The sequence below is a fragment of the Phyllostomus discolor genome, chromosome 7 (genome assembly GCF_004126475.2).
Source record: "Phyllostomus discolor isolate MPI-MPIP mPhyDis1 chromosome 7, mPhyDis1.pri.v3, whole genome shotgun sequence".
Taxonomy (NCBI): domain Eukaryota; kingdom Metazoa; phylum Chordata; class Mammalia; order Chiroptera; family Phyllostomidae; genus Phyllostomus; species Phyllostomus discolor.
Genome location: NC_040909.2, coordinates 107,555,586 through 107,572,252, shown reverse-complemented (window position 1 = coordinate 107,572,252; position 16,667 = coordinate 107,555,586). Strand labels below are relative to the sequence as shown.

General features: G+C 37.8%; 1 protein-coding gene across 4 annotated transcripts in view; it reads left to right on the top strand.

The window, feature by feature from the left end:
* RAD54B (RAD54 homolog B) overlaps positions 1-16,159 on the top strand; it is a 77,633-nt gene extending 61,474 nt beyond the window's left edge. For all 4 annotated transcript variants that reach the window (XM_028533956.2, XM_036031253.1, XM_036031256.1 and 1 more), the window contains exons 10-15: positions 797-1,087; positions 3,645-3,820; positions 8,446-8,707; positions 10,124-10,190; positions 10,389-10,589; positions 15,243-16,159. In XM_028533956.2, coding sequence (XP_028389757.1) covers positions 797-1,087; positions 3,645-3,820; positions 8,446-8,707; positions 10,124-10,190; positions 10,389-10,589; positions 15,243-15,463 — 1,218 coding nt within the window. In that variant the 3' untranslated portion in view covers positions 15,464-16,159. The remainder of the gene's footprint in view (positions 1-796; positions 1,088-3,644; positions 3,821-8,445; positions 8,708-10,123; positions 10,191-10,388; positions 10,590-15,242) is intronic.
* Positions 16,160-16,667: the final 508 nt, after the last annotated feature.

Sequence of the window (16,667 nt, the reverse complement as noted above, 5' to 3'; positions counted from 1 at the left end):
TTTTATACTCACCTGAGGACATGCTTATTGGTTTCCCAGAAAGGGAAAGGGAAGGGAGAAAAACATTGATGTGAGAGAGAAACATGGGTCAGTTGCCTTTTGCAGCCTAGGTATGTGCCCTGACCGGGAATTGAACTTGCAACCCCTCGATTTATGGGATGATGCTCCAACCAACTGAGCCATACTGGCCAGTGCCATATGGGATTTATTTTATGCTTCATTGTGAAGTTCTATATACTCTAAACATTTTATATAGAGAATTTGAACCTTTATTTTTTTCACACTGAGTTTTGATTTTATAACTGTACTATGATTTAATGAATAATGTGTAATGATTTTGAAAGAGTCTGCAGTACTTTGTTCCAATAATTTCTGATAGGCTGAATCTTAGGATCAATAACTTGTCAAAATATTAACTTACAAGAATTTGCTGTATCAGTTCTTTGCTCGATTTTGAGACTATGTACTATGATAGCAGTCACATAAAAGCTTACTTTCAGAATAATTTAGTTTGTAGATTATTGATGTCTAATGGCTCTCACTGGTGCCAAATAGCAAAAAAAAAATAACACCCCAAAATTTAGGAGAATGTTGCTCCACTTAATTAAATGATTATGCGGAACTTTTAAAGAGATGATGGTTGGTTTTCCTTTCCCAGACTTACATTTTATTTATTCTGTTAAATAAAAATTCTGAAGGCAAGTAACTAATTTATGATTATAAAATATTTAATGTTCATTTTAACTGCAATTATTTTTGTCTATAATACTTTAAGTCTGCTTTTTTTTTTATATAGGAAGAAAAGGAGTTAGGAGAGAAAAGAGCAGCTGAACTTATTTGCCTCACTGCACCCTTTTTCCTTAGAAGAACTCAAGAAGTCATAAATAAATATCTTCCACCTAAAATTGAGAATGTAGTCTTTTGCCGACCAGGGGCGCTGCAGATCGAGCTTTATCAAAGGCTGTTAAATTCTCAGGCTGTCAGGTTTTGTCTTCAAGGGTCACTGGAAAATAGTCCTCATCTAATATGTATAGGAGCCCTGAAAAAACTGTGCAATCACCCCTGCCTTTTGTTCAGCTCTATAAGGGTAAGTAGTGGGTGACACTTTGTCAGGACGTGAGCTGAGGGTTCTATGTCATGTGAATCTAGGAGGGCAGATTGGACTAATCCCTGGGGTTGCATTGTGGGTCTTCCCACAGACCCGAGTCTCTTCAGTGTGGTTCTGCCACAGAGTGGATCCAGCCTCCTGTTTGTGGCTCAGAGCATGTCCACATTCACAGGCTGCACCAGGGACGAAACGGGTGTGTGGCTCTGCCCTTTGGGACCTTGCCTAGTACTTTGTCATGGTCTCCCTTCCTCTTCTGCATTAAGAAGCCAGTCAGTTTTGTTTGGTTGGTGCCAACAAATACAAAATTTACCATTAAAAATAATTTATTTTGTTCTTCATTATGAAAGCAATACATAAGTTTTGTATGAAATTTAGAAAATCACAAAGAAAATAAATGATATACTGGTTAGAATGTTAATTGCTATAACTGGAAGATAGTTTGGTAATATGTATCAAAAGCCTTATACTTTTGTATATTTTGTGGCCTGGCGTATCACTTTTTGGAGTTTGTTATAAAGAAATAAAGCTCTTAAGACAAAGAAGCCACACTTTTATATTAGTAATAATAATCTTAGCTAACACTTATTAAGTGCTTATATATAAAATATGAAGTAGTTTTCTAGAATTATTTCTTACAGAATTTTATTTATTCTTTATAAAATAAAATTTATTCTTTATGCATTTAGTACTATTATTACCATCCCCAATTTTTATGATGAGGAAATAAGGACTCAAAGATATGTATATATAATCTTTTTCTAAAATCCATTTTTCCACTCAATAAATTATGAACATTTTCCCAAATTAGATACTAGATACCGTCTACAGATACGATTTTTAATGGCTACATAATCGAGCTGACCATTGGGACATTTAATGAATATAAGGCAGTTTGAAGTGTGTTGAGAGGTTTCTGTTTTGGAGTTGGAACTGAGTACCAGTCCCCACTGAAGTACTTACTTATGGTCAAGTTACGTCTGTGAGTCTTAGCTTCTTCCCTTCCTCCCTTCTTTCTAAGAGAGAGAGGGGAAGGGAGGGAGAAAGAGAGGAGAGAAAAATCGATCAGTTGCCTCTCACATGCCCCCAACTGGGGACCTGCCCTGCAACCCAGGCATGTGCCCTGACTGGGAATCCGACCGGCGACCTTTCTGTTCATAGGCCAGCACTCAACCCAGTGAGTCACAGCAGGCAGGGCAGCCTTAACTTTCTTAACTGGAAAACACAGACGATAATAATTTCCTGATAATGTTGTTGGGCAGTTTGATGAAATAATATGGAAAGTTGCACAGTTACTATCAATAGTCTGTTATCTCCAACTTACCCTTAACAATTTTTATTTTTATACTTTAAACAGTAAAATCATAATTTGCAAACAAAAGAAAACTCATGGGTGCCATATGATGCTTGAGGTCATTAATTACACACTTAGAAAATGCAGTGTTGTACCAGAATTCTCTAAGTTTATCCTACAGTGGGTTTTATTTACATAGTTTATCATAGAAGTTTCTGTAACTCTGCAGTAGACAGGATCATAACTATTTATTAAGCAACTTTTTAAGACACAGATTCTATATACAGTGGTAAACATTAAAACCTTGGAGCATGATGCCCAGCAAAAACAGAAGCTAAAAATGCTTCCTTAAAAGGAAGACCTTGTGCTGGTCCAGAATGTATCAGTTACCTAATAACAGGGATAGGATACTTCATAGGATCCTACAAATAAGGACCAATATAAAGTAGCTGAAATGAGTTTTCCACATATGTAAGTACCAGTGACAAGTTTGGTAAATGTGGGAGAGAGTGAGGAGACCTGCCAGTCCCAGAAATTTAACGTAAACAGTGAGGTAGTCGTTAATAAACGTAACATCTAGTTACACGTCCACATGCCAGCTAGACACTTTCAGAGTGGGAATTTCAGAGGTGCTGATAATTACTTTGGAATAAAATTATTCTAAAAACTATGGGTGAAATAAAACAGTATTGTTGTTAGTAAGAATAAATTTGTTAACTTATTGGGAGAATTGTTCCTTCTTGCAGAAGAAATTGATGAGATGGAGTCAACTACTGTGTTTATTTGGGGTATCAGCTGGGCGGTGCTGTGTGAAGCCATTAAACCAGGAGAGAAAAATGATGGCGGGGAGGGAAAAGGGAAGAGAAGCGAAAGAGAGGGTCAGTGACGAGAGATCTCAGGGTTTGGAGAGGATGGATTGTGCAGCACTGTTTGCATCTGTTTTCCTCTCTGTTATTTCTGTTTCTGACCACCCCCATCCCCACCACGCCTTACATCCAGACAATGACACTGCACTTGTAGGGTGAATGAGACTGCATTTGAACGGCTCTGTAATTAACTCGATAGGATGCATGTTCTATTAAAAAAAATAACCAAATTGTAAGCTATAAAGATTTATGTAATCGATAGCTTGTTCTTTTCAGGTAGCTAGTAATATGCACCATTTCCCCCCCATAATTTTAGCATTTTCCATTTCCAATAAAAAAAAAACAAATACAAACCAGTGTTAATCATTTTTTTGAATAGGAAAAAGATTGTAGCTCAACTTGGGATGAAAATGAAGAGAGAAGTCTTTATGAAGGCTTGATAAATGTGTTTCCTGCTGATTACAACCCTCTCATGTTTACTGAGAAGGAGTCAGGAAAACTACAGGTGCTGACAAAGCTCTTAGCTGTTATTCATGAGCTTCGTCCTACTGAAAAGTAAGTGGTCAATTTAATGAACTGGCTTAGAGGATGTCCTTACTCCCCCATATCTCTCCCTGCTTTTTTTTTTTAAGAAGAAAACATTAAAAATAAGTTGTTTTCTTTGGGAGCACAGTCAGCTGCCAGTATTTGTTAAACTTATTAACAGTTGTATCTGTTTTTATTTAAGAAAAAACTTAATGTAAATACTGATATTTAAAAAAAAATCCTAGAGATGTCTTTTTTTTATGTAACACCTAGCTTGTACCTTAATCTTTTTGAGAATCCTTCTTTTACTCTCCCCTAAATGTCGATACTCTTTAGAGTTGTTGGTTTAGCCCTCCTTCTCACTCGAAATACCCTTCCTGGGCTATCTAGCCTCATAATTTTAATTATCATTCATACAGTGTTGATTACAAATCTGTCTCTCTAGTCTAGCTCTCCTCTAGTTTCCACATCCTTCTCTCTGTTTAATGCAGGGTTCCCCAACGCACCACCCCCTCCCTTGTTAGGAACCTGGCTGGGAGCAAAAAGCAAAGCTCATCTGAGCTCTGCTTCCTGTTCCCCCCACACCTCCCCACCCCCGTCTCCCAGGAGACCAGTCTGTGGTGCCAAAAAGGTTGGGGACTGCTGCAGTTTAAGGGACGTCTAAAGCTATCCTGATGTCCTACCCTACTTTAAGTTTCCTGTGTCCCAGAGCAGCCTGATCATTTTGACACTGCAAACCTGATCCAATTGTGTTAGCCTTGGCTGATGAGTGGTACAAACAAGAAACCTTATCATTCTTGATTCACTTTTCTCCTTCACTTCCTCGACATTGTCAGTCACTAAGTTCTACTGATTTTATTTTTTAATCTTAGGAATTCATTTCCTTCTGGAATCAACATTTTTGTCTTGATTCTTATAATTACGGATTTGGGTTTTGATGGTCTCTTACAAACTTTATTTCCCTCTTACTTTCAACCCCATTACATATCAACATTGTCCTAAATCACATTCTAGAATAGAAATGTGACTTGTCACTCCCTTTTTACTTTCAAAGACTCCCAGTTGTCTTCCAGAAATTTCTGAATGCTTTAGCCCATTGGGCAAGATTCTTCGTGACCTGGCTAATGCCTCCTTTTCCAGCCTCATCTCTCTCCATTCCTTCACATTTACCCTGCAGTCTAATTATACCAAACTACCTGCAGAACTGGTAATCTGCCTCTGCTCTTACCTGCTGTGGTTTCCTATCCCAGCATTACCTCTACTTCTCATTCTTCTGGCCAGCCTTTCCTCTTCACTGATATTCAGCTCAGATGCGTTCTCCTGAGCCCCTTGCCTCAGCTCCAGTTAGCTTTGCTTCTCCTGTACTGGGTAGCGTCTCGTACCTGCCTCTAATGGAGCTCTTCTCACATCACATTTAATCGTGGGTTCTCTTAAAAGTCATTACCTGTAGTGCGGCGACTGGGTCTTCATTATTGTTAGGTAGGAGGCATTCAACCTGTGTCTGTGAATTAAGGCAAAAATATATAGAAAGACTACAAAATAGTAATTATGTTGGATTGTTAAGGAGTCTTAACCTCTTTGGAAGATTTTTAGTATCATTTGACTTGTGAAGATTTTTAGATTTATTTTCATAACAATGAAGTGACTAGAACAAAGAAACATTCTATGGAATATTTAATGTAGTTTAATTAAAATCTTTGATTAGGTGATATTTGATATGTAGAGGAGAACATGTGTGATTATATGCAGATTGTGACCCTGTTTGAATTTAAGAGTGTGAAATTTTGTTTACTGTATCCTTTTTACTCTTTTCTGAGTGAGGGGTAGCTGGTTGTGATTGGGCAAAAAATAATGAGTGAACAGAGTTTTAGATGAAGCGAGAAGAGCTAAGGTGTGAGCACAGATGGATTTATCCTTGATGGTGTCAGAGGGCAGGAGTGACTAGAAATGCTGTGAAATTCCCCACTCTTTTGAATGTGCCTTTCTCTTGACTGGGCATTTGCTTGGTTGCTGTAGGTTTTTGATTGCCGGAGCTCCTATAAAGTTATTTTTGCCAGTTTCCAAGTGTTTATTTAATGTTTCCATGGGAGAATGAGGACCTGGAGTGTTTTAGTCCAGTGACATCTTGCCGATGTCACTCATCTCATTGATTTCGACTATTTAATGACCATGGCTTGTAATTCATGATGATTTAGTGCTTTTATGTCCTCCTTCCACCTTCCATCCTTCCAGGCCAGTCGAGTAACTTCTGGTTAAATTAATATTTAATACTTATGATATTACAATTAGGTTGTTTACTGCTAAGATAAATAGCTTACGTCATTATAGTTCTTTTCTTGAACAACTTTTCCTTTCCTGGAGCTATGATTACCTTTTAAAAAAAAATTAATCCTCAGGATATGTTGATTAACTGAGGATATGTTGATTAACTTGAGAGAGAAAGAGAGAAAGAAACATTATCCGTTACCTTCTGTACACATCTCAACTGGGGATCAAAGCTGCAGCCTAGGCATGTGCCCTGACTGGGAATTGAACCTGAAAACTTTTGGTGTATGGGATAATGCTCCAACAACTGAGCCACCTGGCCAGGGCATTACTGATTGCCTTTTTATCCCTCCTCCCCATTTGTTTTATTCTTTGTATTACAAAGTCTTCCTATACCCTTCAGTACCTGTCAGTGCATTTGTCTGAGTCTTTACTTCCTTTATATTTTGTCTTTTCTGTTGGAGTCCTCTGCCCTCTACTACCCTTTTGAACTAGAGTTGTTCACTAATCTTGCTACAGAGCTGCCGTCCTGGAACTTTGCTTAACCATCGCCTGTCAATTCCTTTGTCTTCTCTCCTGTTGGATCTCTGTTTCCTATAGTACATCCTGTAGTAGCTTCTAAGAAAGAGAAGATGGGAGGTGAGTCTTCTTGACATCGTTCCTGTCTGAAACTGTTTTTATTCTACGTAAGTACTTGACTGACAGCTAACCTGTTTATAAGATTCTAGATTGAAATACTGGTCTCCTAGAATTTTGAAGATTGCTTTCTATGTATTCTAGCTTTCAGAGCTGTATTTGAGAAGGCTGATGCCTTTCTGGTTTCTATTCTTTTCATGTACCTTGTGTTTCCTTCATGAAAGCTCTAGCAGCTTTTTTTCATCCCTCATAGTTTGAATTAAAATTTTGGTGTGCTTTAATATGGATCATTTTTTTCATTTATTGAGTTGGGAGCTTTTCAGTAAGTTCTTTTAATCTGAAGATCCCCCAGGTCTGGAAAATGCCTGCCTGCCTGCCTCTCCTCCCTCCTTCCCGCTCTCTCCCTCACCCCTTTGCCCTCCCTCTCCCTCCATTTTCTCTTCCCATTTCTCTTCTTTCTCTTTTTCTCTAAACAGTTTCTTTCTTTTTGGGGGGAATTTCTGTCAGCCAGGTATTGAACTTGATGGATAATTCTTTTATCTTTTCTGTCCTATTGGTCACTGCATTTCTCTTTAATCTATTTCTGGGCAGACTCTCTTGTTATTATCTTCTAAATCTCCAATGAAAAATTTATTTTGGCTATCATTTGAAATTTATAAGATTTTTCTTATTCTTGATTGATTTTTTTTATTGCCTCCCCTTCTTGTGAATGTTACGTCTTATTTGAGGATATTGTTTTCTTTTTCCTCCATTGTTCTATTTTATTCAGGTTTCTTTTTTTGTTGTTGTTGTGGTTTCTATATTTAATGTTGGAGGCTCACCTCAGATAGCTGGTGATCCTTGGTGTCCACTTGTATTTAAGAGTAACAAAGTGAAACATTATTATTGAATGTTCTGTGTGCATGGGTAGGGCTTGTTGACTCGTTACCTCATTGGGTAATTAGGCAGCGAATTGGCTTTGTTATTTAGGGACTTCCTATCCCTGTGGGTCTTTTCTCTTGGGCATTTATGTCATCCCAGATATGAATCTTCCATGACACCTTTCCTGGGGTGGGATGTGAGAGGGATGCCTGGCTGCTGTGTCCTGGGAGCTGGCAGAGAAGGGGACTGGGGTCTTATCATCCAGAATGCGTACTTTCATTTCGATTAGTCATTATGTTTCTGCCTTTAAAGTCCTCTGGTCTAAGGTTCTTTGATTTACTTTCTCTAGACAAACATTTGAGAAAGAAAGTCAACTTGTGACATGGAGTAGGCCCTGGGTTCTGCTTACCAGTGCCCTTTAAGAGCTCCAGTTTCCTTCCTTCTGAGATGCCTGGGGAAGACTCTGTGGGGTGAATGAGCTTGCACTTATTTCTTATTGGAATTTCCTACTTGGGGCACTTAGGTTTTACCTTCTGTATACTCATAAGTAGGTCATTATTATGTCATTCTCTGTTTTTGTATATAGATGTCTCCTATTTTATCAAAGATAGAGTTTGTATTTCTGTTTTTCATTTTCCTACTGTTTTTAGGGTGAATTTTTAGAGGTGAAGGTGGCAGAAAGGTATTTACTTCACTATTTCAAAACTGGAAGTCTCTTAGATATTGACTTTAAAATTGAATTTGAAGGAGAACCTGTGTTTTAATATATAAGACCATTGTTGCATGTCCTGTGAATATCAGTGATAATATTACTTTACATCTTTCTTCAGTTAAAATTATCTAAGATTGTCTTTAAATTGTATATATCAAGAGTCTTCCTTTTTGATTGACAGGGTGGTGTTGGTATCCAACTACACAAAAACGTTGAATATTTTACAAGAAGTATGCAAGCGTCATGGATATGCTTATACAAGACTTGATGGACAGACACCAATCTCTCAAAGGCAGCAGATTGTTGATGGCTTCAACAGTAAATACTCTTCCGATTTTATTTTTTTGTTAAGTTCAAAAGCTGGTGGTGTGGGACTTAACCTTATTGGAGGATCTCACTTAATTCTCTATGACATTGATTGGAATCCAGCCACTGACATCCAGGTAGGACTATATTTTATGCATTAAATAAACATTACAGAATGCCTCCTGGGCATATACCTGCTGGGAATACAAAGATGATGATGTATTGTATGATAGCTGCTGCATTTAAGGCCCTTATTTTGCCAAGGACTCCACTAAGTGCTTTACATCCTTTCAGTCTTCACAAGTGTGGGTATTATTAGCCCCGTTTTGCAGAGGAAGACCTGAAAACTTGTTCTGGGTCACGTTTCAGAGCCAGCAGATTCTAACCCAAACCTGTAGGTCTCTAGGCTCAAGCTTACTGCACAGTTGGGCCTTTAGGGTGCTTATGACCATGTGGGGAAGACAGTCAAGTATTACAGATGCTATGATCAATGTTTGAGCAGAGTATAGTAAAGATATAAAGTTACCTTATTTAGGGAAATATTTGAGAAGAACCTTTGGTTTTCTTCAGCATACAGTCCATCTTTATGCCTTCTGAGATTTCTATGTATAGATTTGCACCTGAGTCGGTATCTATGTTGTTATTACAGTGAAAAGGTACAGACTAAAATCAGTAAAGGCACACAGGGCAGAGTCCAGAGGAGACCAGGCATGAGCTTCCAGTTTCCCTCTCCTTCTGGAGTTGCATGGACAATGCCTAGTTCTCCTAGCATCCATCAGTGACAATACATACGGAGTTCTGTCAAACAGAGATGTTCACTTGCATGTTGGTGGCCAGAGTGTGTGTTGGATGTCGGTCATTCAGGCATGGAGTACCCAAGTAACTGACCCTAGTTATTCAGTCTCCAGCCCCACGAGAGGTCACCCTGACAGGGCATGGCCCAAGGCCCTCACCTAATCACACTGTTAGCATAAACTATCTAGCGTGGCCCAAGGCCCCAGGTAAACAAAGACCCTTTTATCAGGAAGGATATTCCAAGGGTTTAGGTTATGTCCTGGGAGCTGGTTGGAAGGCCGGGCTTTTCTTTGGAATGTGTGGGGTTTGGCTATCAACCCTTTACTGTACGGTATCATTGACCCTGAAACCACAAGGCCCTGTCTAGAGCCTGACTGACTGCAGGTGTCCTGGGGCTTCCCTGGGGATGAGTCATGAGCTGGGAATGAACTCTCCATGCCCAGTGGCTCTTTGTGTCCTACTGTCTAAACCACTGTGTCCGAATTTGATGCAGATAGACCGTCTCGCTTTGTGACACCCTGTCACAGGTTACTTCACAGTACCATGGTGGAGGTCTCTTCCTTTCTTTTACTCAGGAAAAAGATGTGAGTGCAGAATGCTTGGGCATGCCTGGGCTTTGTTTATTGAAGCTGTAGTAAAGCGTAAAGAATTCTAGTAAAACCTAGAATTCCTAATCTTAAATGTATTAATGTAAATTGCTTATGTGGAGAAGGCTATTCAACTAAAGGTACTCTCAGAATTCTCATTTATTTTCTAAGGCGATGTCTAGAGTGTGGAGAGACGGTCAGAAACATCCTGTGCATATTTACAGACTCCTAACCACAGGTAATAACCCTTCAGTGCGACAAGAAGTGTATTCTCTTTAAATAATTTAAAAAATTTTTGTTGCTAATCTGTGTGCTTCAGTGTTAGGAATTATAGTTATTGTTTTTTTTTGTTAACTAGTAAGCTAAACATATTTTACTCTTCAAAAATAGCAGACATAAATATCTGGAGTACATTTAATGACTGTTTTCTCTTTAGGCACAATAGAAGAGAAGATCTATCAACGGCAGATTAGTAAGCAAGGCCTTTCTGGGGCAGTTGTAGACCTAACCAAGACATCGGAACATATTCAGTTTTCAGCAGAGGAACTTAAAGATTTGTTCACACTACATGAAAGTTCGCATTGTGTGACTCACGACCTGCTTGAGTGCGAGTGTCTGGGAGAACTAGATCACACAGGTTTGTTGTGTTTTAACTCTGTTATGGTGGTAAAGTTAATTAGTCTCTCTTCAGCTATTGAAAATATTTAAATACAGAATAACTAAAATATTTACCAGTTGTATACATTAGTTTCCTTTTTTCCTGAGGTCATAGGGCAACTGCCAGATCAGTATTTGAGAAATTAATTAGAACCTTATTCTCTCAGTTTGCTGCTTATTTTTGAATCAGTTGTGGAAAGTTTAACTTAGAGAAGTCTTTCAAATTCTGATATAATGGCTTCAGAATTACAACAATGTTTTTAATCCTTTTTTCTATTTCACAAAAAGACATACACTTAACAGAGTAATGTTAATCTTTGGTCTTTTTGTGAAGACCTTAATCATTACGGGGTCATACTCTCTGAGGTGGTGAGCACGGGCCCCCATACTTGCCAGTAGGTTGTAAACTGTTGGTGTTGGTTAAGTGAAGCTAAAATGTCAGTCCTCTAGAATTAACACCATCCAAATGGGAGCTGGGTCACAAGCAGGACTTGAACGAGCAATGTTCAGGAGTTTGAAACCACTTGATAAATTATATTGACTAGGTTTGAGAAGTTAGACTGTACAAGACTGACATGGAAGAATTTATATTTCACATAAATGATGTTTGATTCTCCATGATATGTTTTCTATTTTAATAATTTCTGCTTTTATTTTATTTTCCCTTTTCATTGCGTTTACTCTGTTCTTTTTTTATTTTTCAAATTAAATGCTTAGCTTAATACTTTTCAGCCTTCTATGAAATAGGTATTTAAGGTTATAAATGTTCCTCTAAGATGAGTCTTATAATTTTTTTTACAAGATTTTATTTATTTTTAGAGAGGGGAAGGGAGGGGAAGAAGAGAGGGAGAGAAACATCAGTGTGTGGTTGCCTCCTGTGCACACCACACTGGGAATCCGGCCTGCAACCCAGGCATGTGCCCTGACTGGGAATCGAACCAGTGACCCTTTGGTTCACAGGCCAGCACTCAATCCACTGAGCCACACCAGCCAGGGCTGAGTCTTATAAATTTGATATAGTCTTTTTATTATTCAGTTCTAAATACTTCATATTTTCCATTATGATATCTTCTTTGATTCATGAGTTATTTTAAAGTATCTTTTAAAACATATTTTAGTTCTTGTTATTGAATTCTGGCTACTGCACTATAGTCTGAAATAAGGTTTGCATGATATCAATACTTTGATAAATATAGAGGCTTGGTGGTGGCCTGGTGTGTGGTCACTTTGTAAATGTTTCTTTTGTACATGAAAACTATGTGTATTCTCTTAATTACTTAGTTTAGAATTCTGCCATATTGGTCAAATTTTGTTACCAAATCAATTTTTTCTTATTTTACAGATTTAAAAATTTACTGTTTTATCTCACAAATTGCTAATATATTTACATGGCTCACCACTAAAAATATAAATTGTATATGGTGAAAACTCTCCTCCCACACTATTCTCACCTGCCTAATTTCTAGCCCTTCTACCCTCTAAGAAACTACTAGTATTATTTTTTCATGTATCCTTCCATATATGTTTTTATGTATATGCAAGGAACTCTGGATGCTTATTCTTGTCCATTTTTTTTTACCACAATAAAGGGCAGCAGAGTATATGTGTACATCTGTACCTTTTTCATTTAATATTGTATCTTGAGATCTGTCCATATCATTACAGAAAGTTTCCTTGTATTTTCCCTTCAGCTATATAATCCTCTGTTGTATATTTATCTGTCCCCCACAGATGCCCAGTTAGGTTCTTTCCAGTCAGTATATATCTTTATTTACACATCACTTTTCATATGTTCCAGTATATCTACCAGGTAAACTATCAGTGTTACTGGGTCAGAGAATATATGCATTTGTAATTTTAATGGATATTGCTGAAATGCCCTTCATCTGGGGTTGTATCATTCACATCCTGCCAACGAAGCACTAAAATGGCTATTTCCCTACAGCTTTGCCAGTTTAGTGCATTATCACATGTTTGGAATTTTGCCAATCTGATAATAAAAAAATGTACAGTGGTCTAGTTTTAATTTGCTTTTGTCTTATTATGAGTAAAGTTGAGCATATTTTCCTATTTCCTTGATATGAACCATCTGCTTATATCATTTGCCCATTTTTTTACTAATAGCCTAATTTATTGTTAGCTATATCTGTTACTGAAAGTGGTATGTTCAAATCTTGGAATATTACAGTGGACTTGTCAAAGTTTTTTGTTATTCTATTTTTGCTTTATATATTTTATATCTTCTTTGTGATTTTTTTTCCTTCATGGTCTATTTATTTTATTATTATGTAGTGGTTTCTTTATCCCTAATGAATTGCTTTCATTTGTCTTTAAGTTAATATATTACATTGACTTTCTTATAGTATTGGTCTGGTGTATCTTTTCCCATAAATATTTCTATGTTATGTTTTAGGTATCTCTCTTATTAAAAGCATAAAGCTGGATTTTTAAAAATCCAGTCTGATCTTCTCTTTTAACAGCATTTAGTCTTTTACATTTACTATAATTATTGACATATTTTGATTCATTTCAACTGTCTTATGTTCTTTTTTAAAAAATTTCTAATAGGGTCTACTAGTGGTTAACTCAATCTTTGATTTTTCAAAATACATTTGTTTTTTTTCTCTCTCAAATGCTGTCTTTGTAGGTGTACAATTCTAGTTGATAGGGTTTTTTGGTCAATACTTTGAAGGTATTCTACTGTTTGCTAGATTCTCACAGCAATTTTGTCATCTCTTAGAACCTGTTATTTTGAACATTGACAGGATTTTGATGATATTAAGGGATTTTTTTAGGTGTGATTAAATTTAAAGAGACATCTCTATCTTTTACAGGTGCAGAGTGAAATATTTACAGGTGAAGTGACACATGCTATACACTTAATAGTAGGGAAGTGGAGAAGCGGGATCTAAGTGAAACAGGGTTGGCTTTTAGCTGGTAGTTATGGAAGGTGGGGCACATAAACCTGTAGGTTCTTTTTCTATCTTGTCACCTTTTATATGTTTTTAAAATTTCTCATAACTGAAAGGTTAAAAAGTAAAACCTTTAATAGCTTCCATTGCTTTTAGGCTAAAGACTAAATAAAATATTTAAAGTGGCGAGTTAGTTCGGGTAGGGTAAGTGCTGTAACTTAGAAAACTCGAAAACCACAGTGGCCTACCACGACAGACAAATCGCAGGTGCACAGCCCTCTCTCTGAAAGGTGGTTTAGTGACCCGGGCTTCTTCCCCTTGGCCTCCACCGTCCCCTTAGATGTCAGAGTCCCCTTCTGGGATCCATGCATCTGATAGCAAGCAGGTGAGAGAAGAGAAAAAGTAGAAAACGGTGTGGTGGAGGGATTTTTTATAGGCCAGACCTGGAAATGACATAGATCACTCCTATCCACATCCGTAGGCTAGACTCAGTGGTTGCATCTATCAGTAATGGAGGCTGGGAAACGTGTCTGAGTGCCCTGGGAAAGAGAAATGGATTCAGTGAATAACTACCGGCCTCTTCCGGGCATGATTTGATTCCAGCATTTTGCATAATTCAGCCTTTGAAAGTGCACTTCCCCTTGTATTACCCAACTTGCATTTTCTTTTTTTTTTTTTTTTTAAAGATTTTATTTATTTATTTTTAGAGAGGGAAGGGGGAGAGAGAGAGAGAGAGAGAGAGAGAAAAACATCAGTGTGCGGTTGCTGGGGGTTATGGCCTGCAACCCAGGAATGTACCCTGGCTGGGAATCCAACCTGGGACACTTTGGTTCCCAGCCCGCGCTCAATCCACTGAGCTACGCCAGCCAGGGCTCCAACTTGCATTTTCTTTGCCTCTGCTCTCCAGGCTCTAATTGCCTTAAGCACCTGTCAGTTCCTCAGCTGTGCCCTCCCTCCCTTTTCCTCCCTTAGCCTTTTTAAGTCCCTTTCTGGAGTGCTTTACCTCCCCTCCCCATCTGGTTTTGCCTTCGTGTCTTTCGGATCTTAACAAAACAAGTCAGTTATCTTGTTACATGTTCTCAGATCCCTGTATCTTATATGTCCCCTGTATCTAACTTCATACCTTTACCTACATATCCTTACATATCAGTAATGTAAGTCCATAGTTCCTTGTCTTCAATTTTGAAATCTAGAAAGCTTGAAGGCTAAAACTTGTTTTATCTTTACAAATCTGCAACAAACTCATTGGTGGCAGAAACCTTACCAAAATTGATGTGAATTTATCAGTAGTCTTTAACCCATTTTGTAGGACTATTCATATGACCTGCAGAATAGTGATGGGCTTGCTTATAGAGTGCTGTTCCAGATTGTTCCAATTATATATTTTTTAATTGTATTTTTTCCATTACCATTTATACCCCCTGTACCCTCTTCCACCTCCACTCACCCCTCTCCCCGCAAATTATATTCTGAATTTGGAAATATACCTGCTCACAAAGGTTTTAGGTAAGGGATTGCAGACCTGTAACATATCTCTTTGGATGGTTCTTTGTTTACTGTGTATATCTCCTACTAGACCATAAGGTCCTTGAAATCAGGACCAAAATGTAATAAATTGCATAAACTTATTATACCATAAAATAAAAAGTTCTAATAGGTAGAATCAATATGGTAGAATATTGATTGGCTTAAGGACTCTCTCATTCTTTTACTTACTGCAGGTGATTCATTGGAAAAACTCCCTCTCTCTAGAAATTGCCAGCTTGGTCCACATCACAAGAAGCCCAGCTCCCTGAAACCTCTCTCCATGTCACAGCTGAAACAGTGGAAACATTTTTCTGGAGATCATTTAAATCTTGAAGATCCTTTTCTTGAAAGAATAAGAGAAAATGTATCATTCTTTTTTCAGAATATAACCAATCAAACCACTGCTGTACAATGAAAGATTAACTCATAACATTACTTTGTCGTGAGTTAAAAATCCCTTTAAAAATTACAGTAATTAAATGTAATTTTTGAAAACCAATAGAACTGTTTATATTACCATAATACATTTGTTACAAAGTATATCATTATTTTGATACATGGTAAACTGTTTTGTATATATTCTTAAATAATGAAACATTAAACATGTCCATCTTATAACAGTTTAGTAATAATTCCATAATTGATGTACTTTTATCAAGTACCCACTAAGGAATTTTCATAAGGAATATGAAAAAAGATAAAATACCTGGCTTGGGGAAATTTAATCTGATTAGGAATATTAGAGATGTATCAGATAATTGAAAAAGTTGATAAATTTAAACTATAGCTCAAGGGAGTAAGAGAATCAGCGACTGGAATCGCAAATGCTGAAGCCGGTGCAGGTGACAGTTGCTGCAGGCGGACTGCGTGCGGATGGTGGTGGGCTGGCCTGGAGGAGACGCAGGGTGACGGGACCCTTCAGGGCACTGGTTCCTCAGCTGGGACTCGGGCTCGTGGGGCACTGACCTGAAGTCTATAAAGCTTTGTCCACCAAACCTAGTTTGTAAATTGGAAAAAATTTCAACTGACACGTTGAGGGTGTCTACAGTAATTTTTGATGTTAAAAGGGGAGTTTTAATGCACAAGCAAGCTTTAGGAGACTGAAGTATACTCAGAAAAAGGTGTTATTTAATATCCAGTTGGGGCTTCTATAATAAGCTTTTGCTTCTATTTAGGAAAATTTCTTTTAGACTGAATATTGCCTTGAGGTGTTGAATAAATATGATAATATGAAAAATTTTTAAAGTATAAATTTTGCCTTATGCCACATTTAAAAATTAACCATGCTGAAAAGAATGACCACTTGTGCATTCACAGTGTTTTGCAACTATCACCACTGTCCATTTTCAGAGGAGAGTTCTCCCTCTCCCTATTCGGGCCACAGCCAGCCCGCAGCTCCTGGCCTCTGTCCTGCAGGACTCGGGGCCCCCTTCCCAGTGACTTCCTAGTCCACAGTGCAGTGAACTCTCTCCATCCGTCTTGGCTTCAATTCACATTGGGTGTTGGTGAACACTTCCTTCCTGAGACTCTTGCCTTCATTAAATTCCTTTGTCACTGCATAAATATTTATTGAGTACCTGGTACATACTGAACATTGTCTTAGGAATTGTGTATAAAAC